The following is a 17,516-nucleotide window of genomic DNA, read 5'->3' on the forward strand; positions in this document are numbered from 1 at the left end:
CATATTGTGTACTTGAACACAGAACATCCGAAAAAACAATCGACTGTGGTTGTGAAACTCTTTTCAAATCATATTTTTGGCTACGCATATACCTTCCGCAGACATCAAAATGTCCTCGAATGTCAAACATTTTTTTAAAATTTAAATGCGATAAGGTAACTGGATCGCAATCAAAAACGGCCGTTCATAACACACAGACATACCAACATTCCAGCATTTCATTTTATAAATACATGTCAATAAATGGATTTTCAATTGTTGTTGCGGCGAACACACATTGTCTTCAGATAAACTGTAAATGTGCTTCGGCACATGGTCACATGTGATGCTAATAACGAAAATTGAGCGTAAATAAGTCAGGTATTTGAATGGCAATGGATGAAATTTTTCGATTCTATCGTCGAAAAGTGTTGGAAGCGTAAACCGTCTTGAGGGTGGGCATCGGCTTTGATACGCGTAATTGATTTTGAATGTTAAGGTGTACGGTTCAGATTGAACGTAATAATATGACATTATGTACCTGTCCAGTTTAATGGAAGTGTGTAAACGTAGCACCTAACGACCCCCTTGAAATGATCAAGGCCGTAAAACAGAAAAAGAAAAGCGAAACCATGTTCGATGCAGCAAATTTCTGGTAAATGAACGCAATTGAATTGATTGACTTTGCGAATGCTGGTAACGTCCACACGAATCAATGCTGTAAATTATTGAACCAACGAGAGAAAAAAAAGGGTTTTCCATTCAATTAGTTATCAAAGGTAGAGCCTTCATTTCTCATGCCGTCTAGTTTTTGTGCATCGAATCTTGATTCGACTTTCGTTTTTGCTAACACGTTCAAGTAGCTACACGGTGAAAGGAGTGGGAGAGTGAAAAAGAAAATTTCATACGAACATTTTCGATGTTCCGTACGTTAGTTTAGGTTTCCTTCGTCGTTTATCGCAACCAACTCGAACATCCAAGCAGATACGGGCATATAGATTGCTCACGTGCGCACCAACAAGACATACGTTAAACGAAATTGAGCAATCTTTGCAAGTCATCGATGTTGAAAAGTTAAAATGCCGTGGGTGGTACATGACAGCTCTACATGCATGTATTCATTTGGTTCTCTAGTGAGGTGTTCTTCGAAATGCGGATACTTTTATTTCTCTAAAATGGGATGTTAACTTTAATCAGTTGCCACATATTTTGATGGCTACACTTCATTCAACCGTTAAATTGTATGATTTATGTACATTTGCGTTGTACAACAATGAAACACTTTGGCTGTGTGCTGTTTCTTTAAATTTTGCAAACCGAGAGCTAACGACACACAGAGTGAAGGAGAGAAAAAAATTCAAGAGGAAGAGAAAAAAAGGGATAATAGCATTTCAGCAAAATGGGAGAAGAAAATGTGAAAAAAAGAAATGAAAAAGTGAATGACTTAATCGATGGCATCGACAAGACCAGATTTTCGACGTGATACGTTGGCCAATCAATTTGCCATTCATTTTAAACGAACTTCGTCGTCGTTCGCGGTGTGCAGAATGGTTGGAAATAGCGAGCAATTTTGCATATCGCACCGTCTGCGCCAATTTTGAAGGGTTCCGAAAGTAATTATCTCCGATTTAATTTAATTATTTGTTCTGTGTTTGTGAATTGTGAACAACTAGACGATTAGAACTTTTCCACTTTGCATGTTTTTTTATCTCTTTTTTTCTCTCCCCTCGCTCTCAAACTCTCCGTCTCTTTCGTTCGTTCTTTTTTTTACTTGTTCTTGACTTTCTCTTGCGGAGGGTGATCCGAGTCAATTTCGAGTGCGACAGACCGAATGGCAAGAAGTGATGCTCTCTTATGCTCAAATTACATCGTTGGCTGTAGTATATTCTAATGAAGTTGCCCGCGTATTTTCATCCCTTTCAGTCTCTCTTCATTGCACATCGCAACAATTCGAATTTAGATCGTATTTTATTCGGCGCGCAAGTCTAGAACTTGATATCAACTGTTATTATCGCCAAATTAGGTTCGAGTTTCATAGCTGCTAGTGGTATTTTGTGTCGAAATATGTCTTTCATTATAAGTTTATATCGATGCGAGTGGATTTGGTCTTTGTTTCGTTCGAATGAGATCTATCGCATCGTGTTTGGATTTTTTTTATTCATTCCTTGGTATTTAGTTCTACTGTGTTGCCATCAATATGAACATTTAACATGCCACTATTTCACTCGACACGAATTTTTGGCTTGGCATGACTTTGCTCCGGCTCGCAATACACCATCGCTAAGTCTCTGTTGGCGTTGATTCGCCTCAAATTTCCTTATTTCGATTCATTCAAACGGTGTTTTTGCTCATACACTCTCATTCTCTCTCTCCCTCTCAGCACTCGGTGTGGCGGGTGCTCGTGTATGTTTCACGAATGGTCTATTTTGCGCGCGCGATGTGTGCGTACGTAGCCACAGTCGCATATTAGTGCGAAACGTATTTTGTTGAATCATTTACCATGTCTTTTTGACACTGAGCCACTGAACCACTGAGCCACTGAGCTCAGTCAACCACACGTAATACGATTATTTGATAAAGCTTTTTATTATTAAATAATCCTCATTTTATCTACGAAATTGTGTTACTAATCTCATACATCTCGCCGAATGCTTTCCAATTTTGTTTCTCTCGACTTTTACGAATGCCGACGCTACGTATTTCTATTTTTTTATATACGTATCTATTCGTTACCCACGGTTACACCAAAGAAGAAAAAATTTGGACGAGATGACGATACAAAAATGCAAGAACTTCATTTGGGATAAGTGAAATTCTATTCAATGTCGATTGCCGAAAAAGCGCTTTAACCAGAAGAAAAATAAGAGAAAGAGAGGGAGCGACATAGGAGACAGAATGAAAATAAAATGAATAAATGAAGAGAAAAAAAAACGCAAGTAAAATGCTTTGATACTCAAGAAGAGAATTATTTTGATGATTAGCAGTGAACTGGAACGATTCCATTATGCACGTTTGCGGGTTAATAACGCATAATTTTCTTCGGTTTTTGGTAATATAATAATAAAATGAAGCGAGCGTAAAATACCAAGGCTTCAATAGTCTGCTTCATTCACCTAAGTGAAAGATCTTCCATCTTTGTTTTAAGCACACCGAACGTTCTCTTCCCTTTTTTGCTCGTCTCTCTATCTAACTCTATCTATCTCACTCTATCTCTCCATTTGCTCGATTCAATCTACCATCTTTTTTCTCGCTCATAAAAATGTGAATTGAATTGGATTCGGTTTTGTAATGTGTTGAGAGGGTATTTAATTTTATAGGACCTGAACCATTAAAATCGTTGTAAAAACACAGCACGGAGTGGCCAAAATGAATTGGAACTACATGTTGCTGGCACAATCCATTTTGCTGCTTTCAACGACCACAACGACAACGTCGACGACAACGACGTCGACGACGTCGACGACGACGACGATGAAGAAAAAGAGTTTTTGCAAGAGACAACCATTGAACCACATTAAATTAGAACTGTTTTAATATCAAATTTTGGAGCATATTATTTAATGTGAGCGGAAATGTGCTATAAATTCTTTTGACTTGATCCTCTTTTTGAGACAGTTGAACGTAGATTTATTCGCTGCATTCTGAATATGGGCTGTGTGAGCGAGAGTAAGAAACGCAAAACGATTCCTTCTTGACACAAGTAGACTTATCAATTATTTGAACATATGTGTTGCTGCTTTACTACGGCTGCTTCTGCTGTTAGAACCTACCGACTGCTACATCTGTTCGAGGAGCGAAGCAATGCTATCTGGCACAAAGAATTTAATTTGCAAATTTTGAATTGGAAACCAAAAACAATATTCGGCTTGTTTTGTAACCACAAACCCGAAATCACCATTTAAGCCAGCAGAATGGAATTTCTATGTTTATTTCATTATCATTAGTTGTAGTTATATACGATGCGAACAACAATTCCTAATATTTACTCAATGCGAAGCGTATTTGAATTTTCTGCCCATCGGCTCTTCAAATGGCCCTTTCTCTCTCTCTCTCCTTCTCTGTCTGTGGCTCACTCACTCTTTGTGTCTGCATTGAATGCACAACAACAGGACAGTGGACACACACATACTTGGGCTATTTGGCTTCGCCAAATCACCAGATGTATTTAATAAAGAGCATAATATAAGAGCATACACTCGATCCAGTTTCAATGGATGGCCGAATTTGTGCTGTTTGTAGACGTGTAAATTGCAAGCGCTAGACCAATGGTCAAATATGAATTAAATAAAAAATGAGTTTGAACTTAAATGTGATTGAATCGCGTCCAAACATAGCTACAGCACACTATATATAATTTTGGTCGAACAACACTCGAGACTTGATCGAAAACTCTTCTTGAAGGCTTTCGATTGCAGTAATCAACTACTTTCCTCCGCCGCAATTTATTCATATCCACATATATACATATATAAATGTTTGTGGACACATGGATTAAGTAATCATATTTGTTATCGATTTCCTTTTATCCGATTAAATGTGATGAATAGAGCGAATTCCCCAATTTTGCTGCGGCTCTCTTTTAAACCATGAATATTGATAACGAATGCGAAAAAGATAGACGAAGAGAGAAAAATCGGAAATGCTATCGCTCATTTGCCAATGGCAAAAGTTTCTATTTGCTCTCTATACTATCTATAGTCATATGATTCATTGATATTCAATTTGCGTGCAAATACATATGTTTGAACTGTTCAACACAACATTGAACAAATGATATAACACACAAAAACGCTACACAGAACAAACTTCGTGCGCTGGAGCATTTTTTTTTCTTCCCTGTTCGCCGTTGTTATTGAAGTTCGGGAAAAGTGTCTGGTAAAATCTATTTTATGGCCAATGAATTCCGATTCCAAAGTTTTTAAGGAAGGGACGACAAAATGCACCGTTTTCAGTTCATTTTTTTCTTCTCCGATACATAAGAAAATGTGTGAGTGTGTGTGTGTGTGTAAGTGTATGCTTTTTTTATTCGTTCTTGAAATATATAGAAACGTTTGTTAACACAGCAAGTTTCCGTATTTTTTTTTCGACACACATTTTACCTTTATTTCTTGTTGTTGTTGCCCTGAATGTAATTCAAAGTCCATAAACGTGCGGTAGAACGTGCCCGTGACCAGCTCCCAATGCATGTGTGTGTGTGTGTGTGTGTATATATATATATATATATATATGCGTACCATGATTGCAACAAAAATGGTTCGAAACATGGTAATTTAAACAGAAAATTGATTTAATCGGTTGCAATGTAAAATGTTGGCCTTTTTGTTGAATAAAATTTATTTGGTACGAGATAATAAATTGATCCGAGGCTGTTAAGCGGTTGTTCAGCGGCCAGAATTTCAAGCAACAGCAGCAGTAGCAGCAAAAAAATGGGCGTGTTGCGACCGTGCGTACTCACCTAATGCAGAAAAGAGTGAGCGCATCACGGTGTATACGGATCATAAGTCACCATGACAAACAGAGAGAAAAGATTCATCATCATTATTGGTGTTAAAAAAAACAGACGATATTTGGTGGAAAAATTGAAATTGTGTTTATAGATCATTTTGGGGAAGTAAAGCCAATTTATCTGCGTGAAAGAGAAGCACCGGAAAAATGAAATGAAGATGATATTCGGCTCCTTTCGCTGGGAACAACCAAAACTCACAAGAGGTGCTTTCTTTTCATTTAGCAATTTTTTGGTCAATAAATAATGATGCTGAGCTGTGAGTTGAGTAATATTACGGTATGAAATGGTGTTTGCGGTGTGTGTGCAAGACGAAATACGGATGCCCTTGAATATGTGCGTATGTTTGCCACGAATAAAGGCTCAACCATTCGGCGGCTGGAGGAAGAAATTTGGCTGAAAAATAAATAAATAAAACACTTTTATGACTTCTATAAATCAAGCAAGAAAATTGGTTGAATTTTATACACAAACACACACATGCCGCGTACTTAAATAAATCGAAAATATTCATGTGATATGAATGAATGAGGCTGCAGTTCGAACAACCACCGACACACACACACACACGAACACACGAGAGAGAAAACAGGAGCGTCGCTTCGCTCCGCTCTGCGATCTTGAGATTTTAGTTACTTATTCTATTTTGTTGTTTCACAACGAACTATTTTTTGGCGCACTACATGAAACTTATTTCATCAAAGTAACTTTGAAGTAATATATTTATTTGCAACAAAGTACAAAAAAAAATTCTCAGTTATTTCAAAAATTAATTACAAGATCTTGGTTTTATTTCTTTTTTGAAATATACTGCTTTTGAATTAAATTAAATAAAAAATATGAGCATAAAATTCAAATTCACCATAACTTGTTTTAGTACTCAAAGAGTATTAAGAAAAAAAAACAGATTAGTAGCTCTACATTTCATGTAGTGCTAAAAATGGTATATAGACACACTAAAACCGAGATACGGCTCGAGGATGAAGTGAGTAATTCAATCGTGAGAAACTCTGCCCATTACGCGTTCGGTGTTTGTGTGTGTGTTTGTCTATACCGTTTTCAGCCGAAAATAATAATAGTCTCGAACGTGTGTGAGAGAATTGGGCGAATTGTGAGTCAGAGTTTTCACCACATGCTTTTAACATTTTTATGGTCGCATTTTTTCGGCCACAGTACACTGCAAAAATTTTCGCTTGCCGGGAAAATCAATTGGATGCCGAGGGAAAATTGTTTATCCCTGAATAATGTAAATTAACTGCAAGTATGTGAGAATGTTCCGAGCTCAGCTAAATTGATAAGCAAGAGACGATAAAACCAAATAAAAGAACAAAGATAAGCAATGTACAACAACAAAACACACATACACAAAATCATTCAAAATGTAATAAACCCGTTAATTGCGCTGTTCTGTATCTCCACATATGACGTGTTTATTTTGAATTTTTATCAATTTATTGCGCCTTTCCACACGATTTAAGCATTTGCCATCATTTAAATCGTACACTCTCTCGTGTTTGCCGGAAATTAAATAACAACACAACAACAAGAGAGAGGCATCAACTTCCACATTCACTCATCTTTACAATGGGGTTTTGTGAAAGGGAGAAAAAAAAAATTGCGATACGATGCAATGCGATGTGTCTATGCCATGTGCCATGTGCTTTACTTTTATCGATGTGTGCTTTTAAACGCTTTTAAAGGAGCTGTTTATTTCGTTGTGTATATGTTCTGTATTTACAGTTTTTAAGTTGGTCTTATTTGGATTGTGTGTGTATGTGTTTTCATCTCCAATTCCGCGGCAAAATAAGCAAAACGATTTTCTCTCACTCCCCATCTCTTCCTCTTCTTTTCTTTCTATCCATCCTGGTACCATTTGCACAAGTACATTCTTCTTGTAATTTCTTCTTTTTTCTCCATTTCATTTTATTGTTTTGCGCTTCTGATTTCACATTCTCTATATTCATCTCGGTATCTCTCTCTCTCTCTCTCTCTCTCTCTCTCTCTCTCTGTCTGTCTCTCGTTGTCTACGTGTGTAAATAATGTTTTAATCCGTTTTGTGTTGATGCGAACGATTCGGAATTGTTATGCTTTGGCATTTTTATCAATCCGCCAATTCATCGTGTCGATGTTGGAAAATGCCGTGTGTTTCCGTGTTTTCTTTCAATTGAGCTAGAGTTGTGTACGCAGAAGATGGGAGAATCAGGAGGGAAAATGAAACAAACGACGCTTTGACGACAAGATTCAAACGAGGCAAAGTTGATATTTCAATTCGTTCGAATGCAATTCTCAACAAGTTTCTCCCTCTTTTTCAACGACAGAGTCACTTTTATTATTCCTTCATGGATGGTATTCATGCAAAATTTCCGTCATTATTTCACATTCGGGTTTTGAGTTGTTTTTTTTTGCTGCTACTGCTGTATTCTATGCACCAATGCGCTTTGTGGACAGGCTCTTTTGATTATACGTTTGTTTACAGACGCACACTTGATTTGTGAACGTCAGAGGGTCTATTGTGCTCTGTGTTCCGTATACATTTGCAATTATTTCTTTCAGGTAAATTGTTTCACACACGGTGCGTGAGTGGAAGAGTGACTGTGTATCGTCACTTCTTACATACTTGCCATTCATTAATTTCGAATCGGTTGCGATTGTATCGCAGGCACAACAGCTGTCATAAGAGTTGAATTTGTTGATAGAATGAACGACTGAGAAACAAACGGCGTGGATGTACAGTCAGTCAAAAAAGTATTCGGCCACTTGAATTTTTTTTTTATTTTTGGATTTTTTCGTGTTATAAATGACAAAAACCGAACTATTTTCTATCTATTTGTTAAGTTTATAATCTGTTCTTATAAATTCAGGCCGATTCCGGAAATAATTAACATAATTTTTGCCTTTTCTGTAGCCATGTTTGTCGAGAGGTCGAAATTGTGCGCAAAAAAAAGTATTCGGCCAAACAGATTTATTTGAGAATTTCTACAAAATTTTCTATGAAATATCAACATAGACGCTGCAAAACGATGAATTACTAATATTTACAGTGATTTCAAGCCATTTCACGAGTTTTCAAACATCATTGTGTCAGCTGCAGGGTGAAATTTGGCCGAATGGTAGTAGCGCCGGCCAATGGAAGATGTAGCGCCACTGAAAAAGAATTTTTTGTGATAAATATTTATGTTGAGCTATATAATCGTGAAATAGGATAAGTATATGACAAAAATGAAAGATATCAATCAAAATTTTTTACGAAATTTGTGGAAATTCGGTCAAAGTATGGCCAACGACTAGTTTTTGGCGGCTCCTTATTCACGAAAGCGGCCATTTTTCGGAGACTTTGGAATTGGTTTATGTCCAAATTGATAGTTATAGTATGAATTAGGTCTTATTCTATCATTTGGATTTAGTTTTAGCCATTTCTAACAAAGTTCAACATGCAAGAGACCACTTGATTGTCCATGAACAAAAATTGACAACTGATGAAAAGTTTGGCTTTCCCTTTATGAAAGTTCTTGATACGAATTTTTTTATTTGTGCATATTATCATGCTAAGTCCTTTGAATTACTTCATTTTCAATCTTGTCTATTCGTAAATTTAACGGTATATCACCAAGGATTGAAAATATTCTGAACTTCATTTGCCTTTCATTTCTAATTATTACCAATATTTTGTTAATGGACAATCGAGTGGTCTCTCTGCATGTTGAACTTTGTTAGAAATGGCTAAAACTAAATCCAAATGATAGAATAAGACCTAATTCATTATATAACTATCAATTTGGACATAAACCAAATCCAAAGTCTCCGAAAAATGGCCGCTTTCGTGAATAAGGAGCCGCCAAAAACTAGTCGTTGGCCATACTTTGACCGAATTTCCACAAATTTCGTAAAAATTTTTGATTGATATCTTTCATTTTTGTCATATACTTATCCTATTTCACGATTATATAGCTCAACATAAATATTTATCACAAAAAATTCTTTTTCAGTGGCGCTACATCTTCCATTGGCCGGCGCTACTACCATTCGGCCAAATTTCACCCTGCAGCTGACACAATGATGTTTGAAAACTCGTGAAATGGCTTGAAATCACTGTAAATATTAGTAATTCATCGTTTTGCAGCGTCTATGTTGATATTTCATAGAAAATTTTGTAGAAATTCTCAAATAAATCTGTTTGGCCGAATACTTTTTTTGCGCACAATTTCGACCTCTCGACAAACATGGCTACAGAAAAGGCAAAAATTATGTTAATTATTTCCGGAATCGGCCTGAATTTATAAGAACAGATTATAATTTTAACAAATAGATAGAAAATAGTTCGGTTTTTGTCATTTATAACACGAAAAAATCCAAAAAAAAAAAAAAAATTCAAGTGGCCGAATATTTTTGTGACTGACTGTATGTGTTTGAGTTTGTGTTTTTTTTCTGGTGTGAGATGTGGCATTCATTTCCTTATTTTTCCATATTCCATTTCAACCGGATTTCATTTCTTCATTCGCTGCCGCTTTGTTCATTCATTCGATAAAAGCATGTTTCCTTCCATAAGCATATCGATGTTCTGTGCCAATGCTGAAGACAGCACATCACACGATTTGTGTGTATGTGTCTGTGTACCGTTTGTGTAACTACATATTAACTGCATGGCAGGAAATCTGACCGAATGTAAAAAGCGCATTAAAAAAATACATATAAAATTGCGAAAGAGCACAAATTCAACATCGTGTAGAAGTCGTTGTGGATAAATTGATGGGCAGGACGATTTCACTTCAGTGTTTTTGGTTTTTTTTATTTATATCCGTTTACTCGTGTTTCTCTCACTCTCACACACACTCTCCACTCTCTGCTTCGTTTCAATATTCCGAGATTATTCTGGTCGACTGCTCCTCCTTCGGCTCGTTTGTTCTCCAAAGGATTCAAACATGAATCGCTCACTCACTTGCTCGCTCGACCCATTATTCTTTTTGCCAATTGTGCACAATAAAGAAACCTCGTATTGGTATGCTCTTACATCAACATTCAAAACGGAATGCTCATCCGTTCACGTAGATCGGCCAGTAATTATGACTCGTATGCATCGAGATGAAAAGAGTGAACAAATAAGCTTTAGCGTATGGAACAAACGCTGAGGAGAGTAGAAGAAGATCAAACAAAAAAACGCACATACATACACAATTTCGATTAAAGAAATAATGCCATGACACAAATTGCAATTACAAAAACCGAAACGAATTGAACAAAAGAATATGCTACGGAATGAACTACATTAACGAGTTTTTATGAGCGCAATGAGACAACCAGATAGATGAATGCGGTTGGTTTTGAATGTGCGTGCTTTTTTCCGTCTCCTATTCTCATTCTTCGTTTCACTTGGTTTCGAGATTTTGTTGTGATTATTGTTCTATCATCTTGACTTTTTGTCGTTGGATGGAGATGGGGCATACGGGGCCACATCGTAACACGAAACCATAATCTTGAGCCAGCAAGAGCATAAGCTCTCTGCCAGCAGTTGCCATTCATCATATTATTGCTCGAAGTTACTGCAAGTGGGATACAAATCACTGATACACACACCTCGCTTGTGTATCTCTCTCTCTCTCTCTCTCGATCGCTCACTCGGTGCCAACAGCACACACACATTCATACTAACACGATAAAATCGGATGCACGTGACGAAATGCTACATTTTGTCTGCTTTAGCACGGCGTCAAACCAAAGTTAAAAGATCGCATTAAGTTAATGAGAGAAGAAACATCAGCACGTTAAAAATAATATTGTCGGAAGCGGAACATATAAGCAAAATAGGTGAACAAATTAAATCATTGCAGCAGATTTGAAATAGAGGGACAGAAAGAGAGTGAGAGAGCCAGAATAAATGAACGAACGAATGAATGAGTGAGTATTCCGGTGGGTTATTTTTTTTTTGCTCTCTGTTTCGTTTTTGTGGCGACATTCACATTCCGTGCGCAATGAAGAGTATCAGCAACAATCTGTGCGACAAGAGCTTGTATGAACTTTTGAATTGCAGCTGTAAAACATGCCAAAAAGAATGTCAGAATCTCCGTTTATTGAACTATAAAGAAATAGTGGCATCTATTTGGTCTTTGAACGATGTGCTTCTGTGGTATTCACAAATGGTTATTATTATGATAGAGCATTTGAAGGGTTGTTTTTGCTGTTAGCACTGCTGTTGCTGTAGTTGCCGTAGCTGCTGCTGCTTTTTCCCGGTGATTTTTGTTATTTGTGCTAAAATTGAAATCGCACAGCCGAATATGTTAAGTCGACATTTTTACATACAACACTTGTGTGTACGGTCTTCGTCATTTCGTACAACATCAGAAAGGCGGTTCTGTGTATCTTGTCGAGTGGCAGAACGATACAAAGTGACAGAGAGAATGAGTTTTCGTGTAGAGAAGAATTCATCAGTCATGACAATACAAAACAATGCAAATACACAAAAGTCTCAAAGAAAATGCTCTAAAAATAATCTAATTTGCGACGAGTGTTTTTCTACACGGCAACCAGTGAACCGACGCGCACTTTTTGATTCATCACATTTCAAGTGGTGTTATGCGACACCTTTTCGGCTCGAACACCATTTTCCAAATGAAAGGACATTGTAACATTTTGCTAGTGACATTAAAGACGATAATGAAAAAAAAAGCAACGAAAAAAACACGACAACAGAGTTTTTTGCCACTTAAACCAACACGAATCGAATCTCGAGCAATGAAATGCGAAACGAAAATGTGTTTAATATGAAAAACAAAATGAATAAATTCCATAAGCCCAAACAATTCCATTCTAATTAAATAGATGGTAAATATATCGTCTGGAGATCCTATGTGAACAAACACATACACACACATGAAGAAACGTACACAAATGAATGTCATTTGCAAAATACAAATACGGTTATTAGCGTGTACCGCTTTGGATCGACTGGCAAACAACAAAAGATTTTCCGACGAATCGGAAAAACTTTGTGGAAAAATTTCCAACGAATTGTGTATGTGGATCGTTAGCCCGAACGAAAAGTTTGTGACATTAGCATATACAGCGTTAGAGCGAACAAAAAGAGAGAGAGAGAGAGAGAGAGAGAGAGAGAGAGAGAGAGAGAGTAGAGAACGAGCGACCTTTTTGGCGCTTGGCACTCTCTTTCGCTTATTTGTCCATTTCGTTGGTTCTTGTTCTTACTATTTGCGTTTTTCACATTTGCCAGCATAGACGATCCCATCGTCCGCAAAAACCCCTTTTGCTGCTTACAACTCCCTCTCACTCTCAATTTGAATTTGAAAAACCAAATTATCTTAAGTGGGAATCGTACACTATCATAAATTTTATTCCATCAAGTTTTCTATTTATGAGTGTTTGCCATTCATTCATTTGTTGCTACTGTTTGGCTTGAAAATGCCATTTTCACATTTTTCGTCGTGGATGTGAATGAAACACCAAAGTTCGGCTTCATTCACATTTCTCGTTCGACATTTCTCGAACGTATAAATAAACTAACAATTTTGGTAACTCATAATCAAATCAATAAATCCTATGTATCCCATGTATAACCATAGATATAGACGTGTGTAATTTTATTCGAATGCCTGATACGGAAACAGCTACATATCGCAAAATAGTTTACAGCACAAATTTTACTAATGCTTCTCTTTCTTTCTTTCTCCTTTATTCCAGTTCTAATTGGAGTAGCTGTTGATATTTTCTACCATCAAAAACCAGCCGGAATTTATTTAATGTAAGTCATTTGTTCACTTTCGGTGTAGCTCTTTTTTTCATCCTCATCGAATTTCTTTGGTTTCACATTTGCCAAATTGGCACTGACCGAAACATACAGACACACAATCTCACATGCATACAGCCCAAAAGCAGACAGCATAAGTAGAATTTTATATATCAAAATGCATTTGCCCAGTCACCACACTTACACACTCTGACAATTTTGTTATTTTATAGTTTTGCCTCGATTTTGGTTTTCATACTGGAAACAAAGTGGGTTCTCATTTTGTTCGTTGATCTGCTAAGTGGAGGGTAAGATTTGCCAACGATAATGTGATGAATATGTTATATGAGGACAGTGTTGATTCTCTATCTCTTTTTTTCACTGCCCATTATTTCTCTCGCACTCGTTTTCTCATCCATTTTTATTCCTTTCTTATGCGCTGCCTCCGTTTCAATTTGGCCGCCGTTGTTTGTTGCTGCTGCTGTCACTGTCTTCGCATTTACAGAAATGATGCGCCCGCATATTGTTCTTGCTGTAGGCGAATGAACAATTTTTTAAGTGGATGGAGACTGTCACCATTCTACATTTCCTTAGGCGTTGCACTCGTAATGTGGCCAAATGGACTTTGGTTGAGCTCCGTCGTTGGTATCCAATTGCTGGTTCTGGCCATTCTGCGATTGTTCACCATTTTCCGTTACCAAAGTAATACGATTAAGTGCGAAAGTCTTCTACAAAAGCAGCCCGCTAATCGTGAATATTTCGAAAAGTAAGTATTTCTGCCCAACAAGTAAATCAATTACATTTTATTCACTTCAATTAGGCGATTTAAGCACACTGACACTTGAACATGCCCGACCGCTCGACACCATACTCACGACGAGCGCGTATATATATACATGGACACCCAAAATTGCTTATGGCATCAATAAAATCCATTAAAGAATTTCACAACGGAAAGAGTTTTATGCCGTTACCGCTGTTGTTGTCGTTGACAATATGACAGTGCCTCCCTGCCTGCCACTGGTTATCATTTTATCATCACTGACAATAATTGATTTTGCCTTTTCATCACCTATTGCGTGCGATCTTTTGCCATGAAAATGACATTAAAATCTAAGTAAACAAGAGAACGGTGTGCCATTCACGTGCCTTCAAACTTTGTTCATAATGTATAGGTATAATTTGCCTCCATCAACTCGTTTTTTGATGTTTTCATCTGGATTTCAGAATCGCACGGATTTCAATTCAATTCATTTTCTCTGTTTACTTAATGCCAAATGAGTCATTTATTATTGGATGCATGACGTCAACGCAGATTTTGTTTGGCTTGTGCTTGGTGCTTGTGTCTCTGCACATCACGCATTCCTCTAAATCTTCGTTTAAAATCAATTAAGATTTTCAAAATGATATCGGTGCCGTTTATAGAGATGATTAAATCCAAATCAAATTAGATTGTCATCACCTTTTATTTTCGCCAGCAAATTTTTCGAATAAGAAACATTAGTCCGATGGCAAGAGAGTCTCATTTTCTCACGCTCTTTCCCTTTCTCACTTCCATACACACACACATATATATATATATATCCACCCTTTGGTGGCGGGACATTTGTGGAAAATTGCTCTGTTTAAATCAGCTTTTGAGTGTTTCTGTTGCTTGCTTCGAAAAGTAAAGTCATGCCTTTAAGGATAGAATCATGCAACGAGCGAAAAGAAATTGAAACATAAAATGCTCCTGGATTTTATTGATGTTGAACAAATGCCTGTCATGTTCATGGTGCAGGATGACTATATCTATGCCGGATCTTGTAATGTCAATGTGGCGTAAAATTAGCCGAGTAATCCCAGCACAAATAAAAGCTTGACGTTTTTTTCTCATTCGTTCCCTTTCTTCGGCGCAATTTCGTTCGCTCTCTTTCTTCTGTTTCGCTCGTTTGCATTTGCCAAAAAAGATTTCGAGGAAGACGTTGGAATTTTCGTCAATAAGAAAAAAATCGATTTAATGCATTTTACACTTTCTATTTCTGTTTTTCCTTCTTCTTCTTCTTTTTTGTCGCATGTCATATCCAGGTTAGATAACGTTTCAGATATAATAGACGATAGTATGCCAGCACCGGGTAGAATGTTGGATGGTGACGAACTCATCGACGACGTCTAACGGCACCGTTTTTTTTCCAACAACAACAACAACAACAGCAGCACCAGCACCACCATCACCATCATCACAAATGTTGTATTTGAAGCGACGAGCAACAGCGATTGCGATGAATAAAAACTGAAATAAATAAATACCGACAAAAGCGTGACAATAATTCTACTTCTAAGTTCTAATGTTTTACGATGGCGAAAAGTGTGTGAATCAAACGGGATGGCTGAAGCTTAAATGAAGCGAACGAAAAGAGAAAAGAAAAAAAAAGATTTTTTTTTATTTGTGTTACTGTTTCTTTCTCTCGGTGATTCAATCCGATGAAAAGAGGGGTTTTGGTATGGTAAAGAGGTGAATAAAAATGGCTCAGCACTACATTAAGCTTAGTTAATTAATGTTGAATGTTCAAAGTTGGAAGGAAAACGATTGAGTATTTTCCATTCGAGCTTTCAACTGGTATGGCTTGGTGTTGAACGCAAAACATCGTACATTCAATATGTATATAATATTACAGCTCGCAAACACACACATACCGAGAGAGAGAGAGAGAGAGAGAGAGAGAGAGAGAAAGAATAAATGCATTAGCATCGCCATACATCTATACCTGGTGTGTAACCCAATGAAATAATTTATCTTAATTGTTATTCTGTGTTATACATTTACGACGTTGTTCTAAACTTTTCTAACACCTCCACCCTCCTCCTCCGCCCATTCAGTCTTCGGTGAAATTCTATACTCTCTCGAAATCTGATTTAAAAAAAAGAATCTACCTGGTGGTACAAACCGAAACCAAAGCCGAAACCAACATTTAAATCTTTTACATATATAATTATTTTTCGGCTGTCGTTGTTGTTTGCTGGAAAAAAGAATGAGAGAAAAAACCAAAACCGAGAAAGAATAATTCAAACATATTTTTTCGTTTTATATTTTTTAAGTGAATCTGCTTTACAGTGTGGTTAAGACATTGTTGTTTGTCATCCCCACGCAAACAGTTGCAAGTGTTCTGCAAAAATGCTAATCTAAACAGGAGAATCCAATTATTTTAAAATTTTGATGGAGAGTCGTGCCTTATGAACAAATACAAATTCATGTTAGATATTCCATCTCTGTGTAGTGCTAAAATTGAATCTCACTAACCGAAAGAAAAAAACAACAGAACATAACAAATTGGAAACTTTATGTAATGAAACATAAACTCTCGTTCTCTGTCTCTCTCTATGTGTCTCTTTATCTCTTTTGCCGTGTACCATAAAATTACTCCGAATAACTAGTGGAAGAAAAGCTCAAGTTCAACAACAAAAGGGAGAAAGAGAGACAAAAAGAGAATGTGATCGAAAGATAAACCATGGAATTATTCGATATATACATAGATAAATGCAAGAACTTCATCATGTTGTAGAATTGAATTTCATTTTAGTTCATGGATGTTTTATGATCAATATACAAAGAAACGAGGAAAAAAAAGAAACACACACACACTTCTGTATATACTGTAAATGGGACAAAGAAAAAAAACAACAACAAAAAAACATAAAATAAGCAGCATATAGAAGAACACATTAGCACAGCGCCGTAGCCAGGATTTTTGCCAGGAAAGGGTGGTTCCACTTTACCAAGTGATAGCTTGCCCCAAAAAAAGAACTATTTCGAAAAAAAATCTGGGGGTGCACTTGGAAGTTTACGGAGTTGTCAAAATGTCAAAATAAATTTTTTGACCAGTTCGGACCAGTTTTTTGGACCAGTTTTAGTGCCAAAGTTCTTATATTTTCTCACTTATCCCGTGTACCAATTTTCATCGAAATCGGACCACTTTGATTTTTCGTGATTTTTCGTGTTTTTTTGCCTTTTTGCCCCATAACTCCGTAAACTTCCAAGTGCACCCCCAGATTTTTTTTCGAAATAGTTGTTTTTTTGGGGCAAGCTATCACTTGGTAAAGTGGAACCACCCTTTCCTGGCAAAAATCCTGGCTACGGCGCTGCATTAGCATAAATGTAATTTCAAAGATAATTGTTTGGAGATGGATTTGTTTGTAGCTTTAAGTCTAGAGAAAATGGAATAACCAATGGATTGTTTTCTTTAACTAAATAATAATAGCAAAAAAAAACTATATAATATTGCAGCAAAATATATATAAAATCTCAACTCTGATATTGAATAA

General features: G+C 36.7%; 1 protein-coding gene across 1 annotated transcript in view; it reads left to right on the forward strand.

The window, feature by feature from the left end:
* The window catches only part of LOC129579251 (uncharacterized), a 35,597-nt gene extending 18,772 nt beyond the window's left edge, over positions 1-16,825 (forward strand). The window contains exons 2-5 of the mRNA XM_055469120.1: positions 13,169-13,229; positions 13,448-13,522; positions 13,720-13,980; positions 15,282-16,825. Of these exons, the coding sequence (XP_055325095.1) occupies positions 13,169-13,229; positions 13,448-13,522; positions 13,720-13,980; positions 15,282-15,369 (485 nt within the window). The 3' untranslated portion in view covers positions 15,370-16,825. The remainder of the gene's footprint in view (positions 1-13,168; positions 13,230-13,447; positions 13,523-13,719; positions 13,981-15,281) is intronic.
* The last annotated feature ends 691 nt before the right edge of the window (positions 16,826-17,516 follow it).

This window comes from Sitodiplosis mosellana, unplaced genomic scaffold (genome assembly GCF_009176505.1).
Source record: "Sitodiplosis mosellana isolate CC-2019 unplaced genomic scaffold, AAFC_SMos_1.0 Smas_scaffold_6226, whole genome shotgun sequence".
NCBI classification, from domain to species: domain Eukaryota; kingdom Metazoa; phylum Arthropoda; class Insecta; order Diptera; family Cecidomyiidae; genus Sitodiplosis; species Sitodiplosis mosellana.